The following is a 12,098-nucleotide window of genomic DNA, read 5'->3' on the forward strand; positions in this document are numbered from 1 at the left end:
GATGTGCAGAAGATGATGTGCAAATAGAGATACTGGGGTGCAAATGAGCAAAATAAATAACAATGTAAATAACAATATGGGGATGAGGTAGTTGGGTGGCCTAATTTCAGATGGGCTGTGTACAGGTGCAGTGATCGGTAAGCTGCTCTGACAACTGATGCTTAAAGTTAGTGAGGGAGATAAGAGTCTCCAGCTTCAGAGATTTTTGCAGTTCGTTCCAGTCATGTGCAGCAGAGAACTGGAAGGAATGGCGACCAAAGGAGGTGTTGGCTTTGGGGATGACCAGTGAGATATACCTGCTGGAACGCATACTATGGATGGGTGTTGCTATGGTGACCAATGAGCTAAGATAAGGCGGGGATTTGCCTAGAAGTGATTTATAGATGACCTGGAGCCAGTGGGTTTGGCGACGAATATGTAGTGAGGGCCAGCCAACGAGAGCGTACAGGTCACAATGGTGGGTAGTATATGGAGCTTTGGTGACAAAACGGATGGCACTGTGATAGACTACATCCAATTTGCTGAGTAGAGTGTTGGAAGCTATTTTGTAAATGACATCGCCGAAGTCAAGGATCGGTAGGATAGTCAGACTGTATACCTAGACTGGAAATGACACATTCCTTGATTAATAAAGCCCAGGGGGAAAGACAATGGGCTAATCTCTACGATACTTAGTGGGCGAGCCAATATGGCTAGCTAATTGAATGGCTGCTGTGTTCTTAGCAACAGAGTAGAATGAGAGAATGTGATGTGGTAAACAACAAAGGACTGAACATTCTAAAATATCTAGATAACCCCAAGAAGGCTGTTCAACTGGCTATCCTGCTATGTAGTTCTGTATTGTGATGTCCATCTATGTTCTAACAGGTTTTGCACAGTCACATGCATTTGCACAATGAAACACAGATTGGATTGAAAACACAAGAACTGGATTGACTGACACCACTTTGATTTCATCTCATGTGGTCATGAAGGAAAAGAGACGAGGGTAGGACTGAAATATTTCTGTCTCAGTTTCTTTTAGTCTCTACCCCCCCCCCCCCCCTCTCTCCTCCTCACCAATAATAGAGCCAGACACATGTTTGTGATAAAAGTCCACCACATCCAGGGGAGTCCCATAGACAGAAGCATTACAAGTAGGTACAGCACTGTACACCCCAGACCTCCTCTAGCCCCCATCTCTATCTGCCTTTGGGCAAACACCTGGGCCTTCTCCATAGGGACAGAGACGGAGGGTGGTGTGTGTGTGAGGGGATTGTGCAGACTGGCAGAGATGGGCTTTGCTGTGGCTCCTCTCAGGGATTTTACATTCTTAGATAAAGCACCCCAGTCCCACGCCCTCTCCCCTCTCCCTCCTTCTGTGTATGGCCTGAGGGGGCAGGAGACGACACACACACACACCACTAATCAGTGTTCCATATGGCACCCTTTTCTCTATTTAGTGCACTAAATAGGGAATAGGGTGCCATTTAGGACATAACAATAGTCTGTGTGGCATCCACTCTTTTACATCATAGATATTTCTCTTTGAGTATCTGGTCACAGACACCACTTAAGATGCTAAACAGTGCTTCCTCTAGATTGGGTGTAAGCAAACATTTCGTGCTGCAATCTACCTAAAGCCTTTTTCATGATGACATTCTTTTGACCCAAGAGGTACAGGAAGTGACACAGTATTTATTGCCAGAGGCTGATCCCTGTCTGGCCATGACCCATGAGGAATTAGCCACAAAACACTGCTCTGCTCTACATATGTATACAGTACAGAGGTGTGGGTCTCCAAGAAAATAATGATTTAACATTGGTTTAAATACTATATCAATGTACATAGTAAGGTATTTATTTATGGGACTTGCAATGAAAATGTAAAATCCTACAGGAGTACCCTGATACGCCAATCTTCATACATTCTTATGAGACGACCATAAGAATGATCTCCCAACAGTAACAAGACTATCTCTATACAACACTGGTTTCCATATGACATCACATTTGTAAAGACAGGCTTTTCCAGAGGCTTGACTGTGTCACACACACTCCTCTAGATCAGTCACTCTCTGTCCCCCACTCTTATACACACACATGCCTATATGTCAGTCAGCTATATGAAAGACAGTCATTCATTGATATGGTAGACATCCATAGAGGAAGGCCCCAGTGACTCCTAAATGTGCATGAGGGGTATTCTGTATGTTCATTATTCCTGTGTGTGTGTGTGTGTGTGTGTGTGTTTGAAGGCCAGTTTGAAAGGCAGTCTCTCAGGTGCGGCCTGTGTTTGCGTAGCAGATGAAAGGTCAGGGGGACCTGAGGGAGTTCCTCTGTTTCTCCTTTTTTTCTGACATTGGGGTATTTTACTGAGGAAAACACACATTTACACATCTCAGTGGACACGCACGCACACACACACACAGCGCTCAGAGAGTACCCCAGCCATTAACCGCGAGGGCCTCACGTACACAGTGGGATCTGTGTTTAGCCATGTTTAGCCATGTTTAGCCGTGTTTAGCGCTCCATTTGGGGCCAGATAAATCAGCCGCTGTCTGAGAGAAGCCTCCATTACTGGAACGAGGGGCCCCAGAGCGGCCTGTCAGTCAAAACTAAAGCGTCCCACCTCCTGCTTTTGAACTGCTAATTACAGAGAGCCTCCGCTCAACTCAAACTCAGCTCCCAGACAACTAGCGCTGCGGCCAGCTAGGTTAGCGCGCTAATGCTAACACGGAGGCCATTTTACCTGAGATAAACGCTGGGCAAATATTTATTGAAACGGCTTGCCGGGCTTTCCCCCTCACTGAGCCCACCCTCCTTCCCCTCCGCATCCTCCCACCCAGAAACATATTTCCCGGGTCCAGAGTGACAGCAGTGTGCCTTCACTCAGAGAACAACAGCAGAGGAGAAAAACAGGAATGATAAGGCTAGGCTAAAATAGCCCTCTGGCTAACCTCTCCATACCTGCCACAGATTAATCAAACAGAGAGTTAAAGGGAGAGCCAGGGTGAACTATAAACTGTGGGGCCAGGATGAGTAATGGCTTTTTAAGTAGTGAGAATGAAAAGTGGAGGAAACAGACACCTCTGGCCAGCTCACATACACATTACAGAGCAGGCCGCATCTGGCCTTCATGAATAAAATATAGGAGGAAGAGATGAGGAAAGAATGAACAAAGGAAATATTATCCCCCTGTATATGGATGTACACCAGACCAGAAAAATCACAGGCCTCTCACAGTATCTCTCTGTTCTCTGGATGACAAACAACACGCACAAATGCTTTCTTAAAGTCACACACACATTAATGAGGGGACGTCCCCTAACCGACAGCCCAGCCTGACCACAGATAAGATGCAGAATATTTACCAATCTGACATTCGACGATGCTGTTCTTGGTTCATCCAAAGTACACATGTACCTCATCTACCACTTGCTGAGTCTCTGGGTCCACAGACTACTTTCTTGGTATCCATAATATTAGGCAAATTTGTCATTTGAGTGTACTATCCCTGACTAAGCACAATAAGACACGTAGCTAAAACAAAACTTTAACCCCCCCGTCCTCGTCATTTACAATCACATTTGGCATGTCAAAAGACTAAGACTCATGACTGACACAACCCCTGTGAGTAATAACCCCTAACTAAAGCGCTGAGCTAGTGAGAACCACCATAGCTCACAGACCTTCAGAAGGGCCATATAACCCATACCCACCCAGAGATATGAATAATTAATTTGATGCGTGCATCACTCTTCCCAGTAGCCCGTCGATAGCGTCCATTATGGGGTGCGTGTATACATTACAGCACGTATAGAGTGTCAGAAATTTCCCGAATCCACAGTGGGTGGCAGGCGCTAGCGGGAAGCGGCAGCAGGAAGGGATGGACAGACTGACACTGGAGCACATTAGACAGACTAGAGAGTCATACTGTATAGAGAGAATCACTCAGGGTTCTAGTAATGCTAAGGGACAGGCAGCAGCGCTGGGTCAGCATCTACAAGCATTAACAAAATAAAGAGACACTGATATATTAATAGCATTAGCTGGCACTGTGACATGCAGTGCATTTAGACTGATATCTGCTATGAACAGCATTGTCAAAATGACAGAAACAAAAATGAATGCAATTAATACAATTCTAAAGACTAGAGTAATGACTTACATTGCTAAATTATATTACACAGCTTTTTAATACATATTATAGTTAGGGATGGGCATGGTTATTTTTATATTCTAATATCCAAACGGACGTTAGTATTTGAATACATGTGAGAGTATTCATAAAGAAATTAAATACTCATAGAACAATTTGAACACTAAAAGGCTTTGCCTAAATTAAACTATCTATGGATATAGCTGGCCAAGGATATACCATGACATTTGAAATTCTTAATTCAATAAAACTCCAAACTTTTGAACGTAGTTTTTATGACGTGCGCCCCGTAAAAAATACATATGTCTACCGTAGAAGCATTAGCAGGTTTCACACGTTTGTTATTATTGTTGTCCAATAAAAGTGGTACTGTCTATAGTCAGTGGCTCCATGTGTAGCAAGCAAGCAACGTGGGAGATCTCTAAATCAATGCAAGATGGAATTCAAATTACGGAATTAAATTAGTTAAATGAGGAGTAGGCTACAACGAGCAACCATCAGGTAGGCTGTTGTTTAATCTGCATGTAGTTGTTGTAGACCAGGACAGGAAGCGCAGTAAAATTGCCTCAATAATTCTAGGTAGCGAGCTAGCTAGCTGGCTAACGTAGCTGGCTATCTTAGCTAGCTTCTTTACATCAATTTGATGCAGTCAAGACAGGCACTACCAGATGGAACGATAGACAACCTATGGCATCTACAGATTTGTCTAATTAGCGCTAGTCTGTATGGCTACCATCTCTCCCTCTCCCTCCTGTGTCAAACTCACCGGGAAGAGCGGCACCTCTCCTCCCAAGTCGTACAGGCTGCGCAGCAAGCAAGTTCGCAAGTTTAATAAAAACAATTTTAACACATGTATTTTGACTATCTGAATATCACAAAAAAAACTGTCATGATGTTATTTGAATATCCATCCCTAATCATAGTAACCAAATGTAGCCTATTAATAGCTGGATATAGAGAAAAAAACATTCCAACCTAAAGGGCCTGCATGACCCCCAATGCATTTGCAAACTACACCATGTCCGTGCAATTAGAAATTCTGTCCGGGACAGTAGATTTCTGGCCAACTGGCCCAGCGAGAAAAAAAGTGAACGTTGGACCCTTCGCCGGCAACAAAACTTGAACACTGATCCCAGTTTGTAAGGTAAGTGTCCCTTTAAAACTGTACCAGTTTTGAACCTTGTGGTGTTGGGTATGAGTACACCTCGTAGTGGACCTTATGGGCAGTGTATCTACAGTGTGAGAGCTCTGCATGGTTCTACTCAGATAGGCGTAATGGTTAAGTACTGACACATTAAATATCTAATGATGTCACCCACTCCCAGAGCTGTAAGAGAGCTAATGAACAGCGTTAAAGAGTTCCTCACCAAACGAGCTCCTACTGTAAACAGTGACGGCAAGGGACCATCACTTTCAACGTCAGACAGTCTACACCACTCAAAACACACACACGCGCGCGCTCACACACAGAACTAATACAGTAACCCACACACAGTTGGAACTCATCAGCCGACACACACATCATCAGACACTCACAATGGGAACTTCAAATCAAGGCAAACACACACACACACACTATAATGAATCCACAAACACACTGTCCCACACTCCCAACACACTCCGAACCATACAGAGGTTTCTAATCAGGCTTCTTTGTGTAATCATCATTTAAAAAGGAAGGCTCCAGCATCAATTACCCTGGCCTCCGAACCTGAGAAAAATACTGAGAGAGAATGTACACACACACACACACACACACACACACACACACACACAGAAAGAGAGAGACACAAACGCTCCTACATTCTTATTACAGCCCGTCTACCGAGTTAGTAAATAATGTCTAATTTGGCGATAAGGCTCCCCTAGACGAGGACAGAGATAGATGGGTGTGTATGTGTGTCTGTGTGCATGTATATGTCTTTGTGTTTACAGGGTGTGTGTGTGCGCGCAAGCATGCATCCGTCTTTGTGTATGTGTGTGTGCCTGCACAAGCACGTGTGTGTATGTTTGTGTATTCCTGTGTGTGTGGTCATGGCAGTATGTTTGTCTGCTATATGTATACCATAGTGTGTGAGCTAGCACCTCAGTAGTAGCAGGAAATGCATAAATCAGCAGTGTAGGCCCATCACTCTGTAAATCAACACTAGTGCACTCATTACTCTGTGTGTGTGTGTTTGTACAGTAGGTGTGTGTGTGTAGGTGTGTGTAAATCACCATATGGTGTGAGGTAGGGAAAAATCAACACCTCACAAAAGTGAGGGGAGAGAGACTCTCCATCATGTTTCTAAATGCTATGTGCATGCCTGAGTGTCCTAGTCTAATGTGTGTGTGTGTGTGTGTCTGACCTGGCGGTACGTGCCCTCCATCAGTGTGTCTAGGTTCTGCAGGGGGGCGGGGGTCTTGTCTTTGAAGCGGGTCAGGAGACGGCGTTGGATGGCTCTGAACTGGATCGCCCGCTCTGACAGGAGGTCCTGGTACTTCTCTGCACTCACACGCAGCTAAACGAACACACACACACTGAATGTTCTACCTCTGAATGTTCTAACACAGCAGGCTGTACCTACAAACACAACTCATGAATGTGTGTGTGACAGTGTGTCTGTGTTCAATACATACCTCAAAGTGGTGGTCGACAGTCTCAAAGTACTCAGCCAGAGGTATAGGGCCTGCAAAGCTGTTTCTGAAGTCTTTGACTCCCTGCTTGGCAAAGTGGCGGTCGAAGCGCTGCACCAGCTCCTTAGCCACCAGCCAGATGTTCTCAAAACTCTCACTCTGGATACGGTAGCGCTCTGGAGAGGAGAGAAAGGGAGAGGGAGGTAGAGAAAGCTCAACTCCACATCAAACAAGTGCTAGAGGATGCTGCGTGTGTGTGTGCTCACGGGAGGTCTTGGAGGCCAGTACAGTGACTCTGGGCCCTGAGAGGAAGTGGAAGGCCAGAGCGTTTCCCTCCTTGTCCTCAGACTTCTCCAGAAAGTCTACAACACAGAGAGGGACATTCAGTGAGAACAATATGAACTATAGAGTCCACTGGTTGACACAGATAGATCTGTCTGATAATGGCACATAAATGAAAACGGTCCCCTGAAACACCACAATAACCCATTTTTCACACACAGACTTAACGTTCCCACGGACCGGTACAGTGGTGGGATGTCAGGCAGAGATACAGTATGGGCTCCCTACCACTTCTCAGGGGCCAGTATAGTGGGGTCTCCAGCGGTGGGATGTCAGACAGAGATATGGCAACTTATCTCTCCTCAGGACGCCAGCCAAGGTGAACAGAGCACATCACATTGTTCTTTATCTGCCCACAGAGACACACGCACACTATCTTCATGCATCTAATCTGGGACAGGGGTCCTGTGTAGTAGGAGACGCCATGCCCAGCTCCAGATAATGACTGATAGTCAGAGCTGCTTCCCAGGGCTGAGACCTGCTCACCAACAGCAAGTAGACTATATTCCCATTCACACTATCAACAGCATCAATACATACCACTCACTCTCCATTCCAGGGCAAATACATGCCATTCACTTTCACGCAGCTGACACTATCGAAGACAAGCAGACTTAAAAATTAACCACTATCCTCACGGAACACCACTCTCTCTCTATCCCTGGGTGTACCGGGAACCAGTGGAGAACAGGTCATGTAGAGATCTATGGTACAGACTAGGTTCTGGGGTGCCTCAGGTAGATCTCTATGGTCTGTTACCTGGGAAGACCTCGCTGAGGTTGACAGGCGGTTTGTTGGTATCCACGGTGATCTTGTACTTGGCGTTCTTGGAGGGGGAGGAGGGGCAGCAGACCAGACGGAGGGGCAGGGAGAACTTACACTGGGCCACCCTCGGGATGCCTGAGAGGAGAGCAGAGGAGAGAGAGGGTGAATGTGAGGAGGAAGTTTTGTGAAACATGCAGCTCACAGGTCGCAGTGTATGTGAAAGTCCTTAAAAATTGGGGAGACAAAACTCTTAATGAACGTGTCAATGTGCTCTATCACAGTGTGTGTGGTTAAGACATGGCTGTGCTAGAACGGTTTATAGAATTCTCAAGAATTCTCTAATAGCTGACACACTGGTAGGATTGTCAAACGCTTTCCTGCCGACAGTACTTAGCACCTCTGAACAGAGTGTTGGCAGTCAATCTCTTTTGTGTTCACACAGCAAAGACCTTGAAGTCGTCAGCCACTCAGCCTTGTTAAAATACTCCAAACTAGAAGGTGGCAGTAGCGTTGTTGACAATGCATGTCTGTGTGTGTTGCTTACAGTATGGTTTCCAATGTTAGCTAGCTAGCTGCGCTAATGTTGCTATTTTTGTAGAAAGCCCTTGTTGATACTAGCCAGATGGCCACAGCTAGATAACTACCTAGCAAGATGACGAAGAATTCACTCTGCACAATCCCATACTGCCAGTGCCTGCCCATAGCCAAATGTTTAGCTAACATTAGCATATTTGCTATTTAGTACAACATAGCTAGCTAGCTAAGGACACTGCAGTAACTCGGCATCTTACACATGCAGCTGTTTCACGGAAACTAATCCATTGTGATTTAATTATAATGTCAATACTAGCTACAGTCGTTTGCATTTTGTCTGTGCACTTAGCTAGCTACCATCCCATAGCCTACATTGCATATGAAGTGTGACTGGCTCATGACATTTAACCATGGATGTAGGGAGAAAATCCCCTATTTTTTTCCTTTTTCTTGTCACTCCTGTTGGCTCCCCCACGTGGGGGTTTGGGCGCTCTGATTAGCTCAAAGTCAAGCTGTTGGCCACTGACGAGCGTTCAGATTCTACACGCAGTCGGCACGTAGCAGGAACCGCTTTTGATCTAGTAAGAGAAGGAACGGCCTCCCACTGTGATAAGTACATATCGGCAGTCTATCGGAAGTGAGATTCTTAGTGTTTCATGCTTAAGAGGTGTTCGCTTCAATTATCCCCCAAGGCAAATTACCTCTGATAGAAAATCCCCTTAAAAACACTTTCCCTTTAGACATTTCCTCTTAAAACCCATCACATTCATTAACATGATTGAGATAATTTCATGCATATTCACTACACTGAAGCCAATCTGTGAGTGAGACTCAACACAAACATCTCAAATAACCGAGTTGTGGATGTTTTTGGAGGATCTCTGGTTAAGGGAACTCCTAAAACAGCACCGGGGAGCGTTATAGGCCGAGGTGGCCAACCATAACTCTTCCAGAGTTGGCTGACGATGCTGACTGGAATAACAGAGAGAGACCGTTCTGGGGGGAATTCCCTTTTTTCTCTCTTTTCCATCCTTTCACAAGAGAGAAAAAATAAATAGGGAAAGAGAGGTAAAGGGGATAAAGAGAGCGAGAGAGAGAGAAACAGGTAAAGAGAGTGAAAAAAACAGAAAGGTCCAAATTTGGGACGGAGCGAGAGATGAATAGAAAGACATATGGAAAGGGAACGAAAGTGAGTAAGTGTTCAAGCCAAGGCATAGTGCAAGAGTCGCTCACTCTCCAGGAAGAAAGCTGAGAGAGAGAGAAAGAATGAAGAAGTGTAGAGAAGAGAAAGCGCAGGGTCTTTTCCAGTAGCGGGCCAGGCCCATCGCTAGCCAGTGCAAGTATAATACTTTCCTGTTATGTCTGGCCAGGTAACCTAAGCCGTGTACTGTAGGGGCTTTACATCGCCCTGGCTCATGTAGCAGCAACCACTAACATAATAGGGCAAAATCACAGCCCTAGGGACCCAGAGTATAGACAGGGTGTTCTCCCTGCCTCCCTCTCTTCAGTTATCCTTCCCTCGCTTCCTATTTTTCCCCTTTTCTTTTCACCCTCTCGCTTTCTTTCTTTGTCTCTCGGTCTCTCTAACTCTCTTTTTCTGTTGAGTAACCTGTAGAGGTGGCTTTTTAAAAGCATCTTCAAACTGTGCAAACTCCTATTGAGGCTGCTGAAGGGTGTCGAATCGAGAGGATGTTTGACCACAGTCACACTGTTGGCCCTTAGACTATTAGAATATTAAAGTGTTTGTTAAACGATCTTCAAATGTTTTCAATGTAAATGTCCTGCCATCAATGAGGGGTGTGGTCGAAAGAAAGAGGGAGGGGGTAGACGGGACTGACTGAAGTTGAGGGAAAACGCTGGAGGGAGAAAAGAAAGGAGTGAGAGGGAGGGAGGGAATGATAGTAAGAGAGAAGACGGAGACCAGAAAGAACTAGGGGAAACATTTTTCCCTTCTCAGGTTCCCAGCCGCCATTGACTAGTCGGCACTCTCTAAAGACAAACGATGTGTGTGTGTGGTTAGGAAGAGGGGGACGCCCTGCCTGTAAACCTAAACTGGTCCCACCTCTTCACACACTGTATCCCAGACACCCCCTGTGTATTCTCAGGCTGCCACGGCAGAGTTACGACCCTCACTCGCCACTGTGATTTACCTGCATGGGCCTTCTATGTGTATATGTCTCACCTGAGCTGTCATTGTTGCCCTATGTTGGCCAACTCCTGTTCTATACACCTGACCTCACCATGGGGTCACTGGTAGATATGAGGCCTATGAGGGTTTCTGTAGTAATTATGTGAGCAGGCTACTTTTCTCCAAAGTAGAATATAAATATATTGTATATAAACATGTGCTGTCACTCATTCTCTCCAAATGGATAATGGAACTAGTCTGGAACTTCAGCAGCCTGATTTCACCAGCACTAGTCATACTGCATGATATCCTCAATGAGTGTGTGCTCTCTGACCACTGTTTATTTGACCTCCGGGCGACCGTAAGGGATCACGTTCATTGTGCAGCTGCAATGATGTCATCGATGCGATGAAACGTCTGTGTGTGTGTGTCACAGGGAAGGTAGTTCTCTTAAAAGCACACTGATCAAAGGGAGGACATCTACTGTATCACAGCACATATGAACAGACAGAGGCACGGACAGACAGAAATAAACACAAGCTACTCAGAACTAGACACCCAACTATTTAGCTGTAATATGTAGTCTATGTGTATATGTGTGTGGGAGCAAGTACATGCAAGTGCATAAGTGTCTGCATGTGTATGTGGCGTGCCCATGTGTACAGTATGTGTAACCAAAAGTGTGTATGTGAAACTGTGTGTGTGTGTGTGTGTGTGTGCACGTCTCTCTCTAGCTATATCGTGTTACGGGGGAACATAAACAGTAGGCTGTGGGCTCTTCCTGTGCTTCCCAGGGCAGAGCCCAGTCTACTTACCTGCAGGGTTGAGTTCTTTCATATGGGCCAGCCGCAGAGCAGGAGAAACACAAACACAACACAGTCACTTTAGAGGGCCCTGGCCCAGGGCACGTAAACACTGGCGCCCACGCATTCACTTTACACACACCCCGCCCCCTTTCACCCCCTCCCTTCCTCGCTACTTCATCCCCCGCTTTAGTCTCTCCCCTCGTTTCCTCTCATCTCTCTTCCTCCTCCGTTCCACCGCTCTCTCGTCTCCCTGTTCTCTCCTCCCATCTCTCTTCCTCCTCCGTTCCACCGCTCTCTCGTCTCCCTGTTCTCTCCTCCCATCTCTCTTCCTCCTCCGTTCCACCGCTCTCGTCTCCCTGTTCTCTCCTCCCTCCCTCTCATCTCTCTTCCTCCTCCGTTCCACCGCTCTCTCGTCTCCCTGTTCTCTCCTCCCTCTCATCTCTCTTCCTCCTCCGTTCCACCGCTCTCGTCTCCCTGTTCTCTCCTCCCTCCCTCCCATCTCTTCCTCCTCCGTTCCACCGCTCTCGTCTCCCTGTTCTCTCCTCCCTCCCTCTCATCTCTCTGGAAAGTGGAGTCCTCTCCTTGTGTATTTTCCTCTATCTGCACCAAATGAAGAACTGGACAGGTGAAAGTAGACTCCTGTTGATCGCAGAATGATGATGCCGACAAATCAAAGCCACTTTTTGAATCGTGATGCACCCCATCCGCACATACGTCATCTCAGTCAGTCTATTTTATGAAATGTGTGCTCAGAAGTCAAAGGCTC

The 12,098-nt window shown here is 46.1% G+C and overlaps 1 protein-coding gene across 1 annotated transcript in view; it reads right to left on the reverse strand.

Annotated features, from left to right (window-relative positions):
• Window positions 1-12,098, reverse strand: part of LOC311140352 (protein PTHB1-like) — a gene marked incomplete at its 3' end in the record, with an annotated part of 154,458 nt that overhangs the window by 103,861 nt on the left and 38,499 nt on the right. The window contains exons 13-17 of the mRNA XM_084175375.1: window positions 11,342-11,356; window positions 7,859-7,999; window positions 7,024-7,119; window positions 6,761-6,933; window positions 6,490-6,642 (exon numbers count right to left, since the gene is read on the reverse strand). Of these exons, the coding sequence (XP_084031501.1) occupies window positions 6,490-6,642; window positions 6,761-6,933; window positions 7,024-7,119; window positions 7,859-7,999; window positions 11,342-11,356 (578 nt within the window). The remainder of the gene's footprint in view (window positions 1-6,489; window positions 6,643-6,760; window positions 6,934-7,023; window positions 7,120-7,858; window positions 8,000-11,341; window positions 11,357-12,098) is intronic.

This window comes from Coregonus lavaretus (genome assembly GCF_964263955.1).
Source record: "Coregonus lavaretus genome assembly, chromosome: 13".
Lineage (NCBI taxonomy): Eukaryota > Metazoa > Chordata > Actinopteri > Salmoniformes > Salmonidae > Coregonus > Coregonus lavaretus.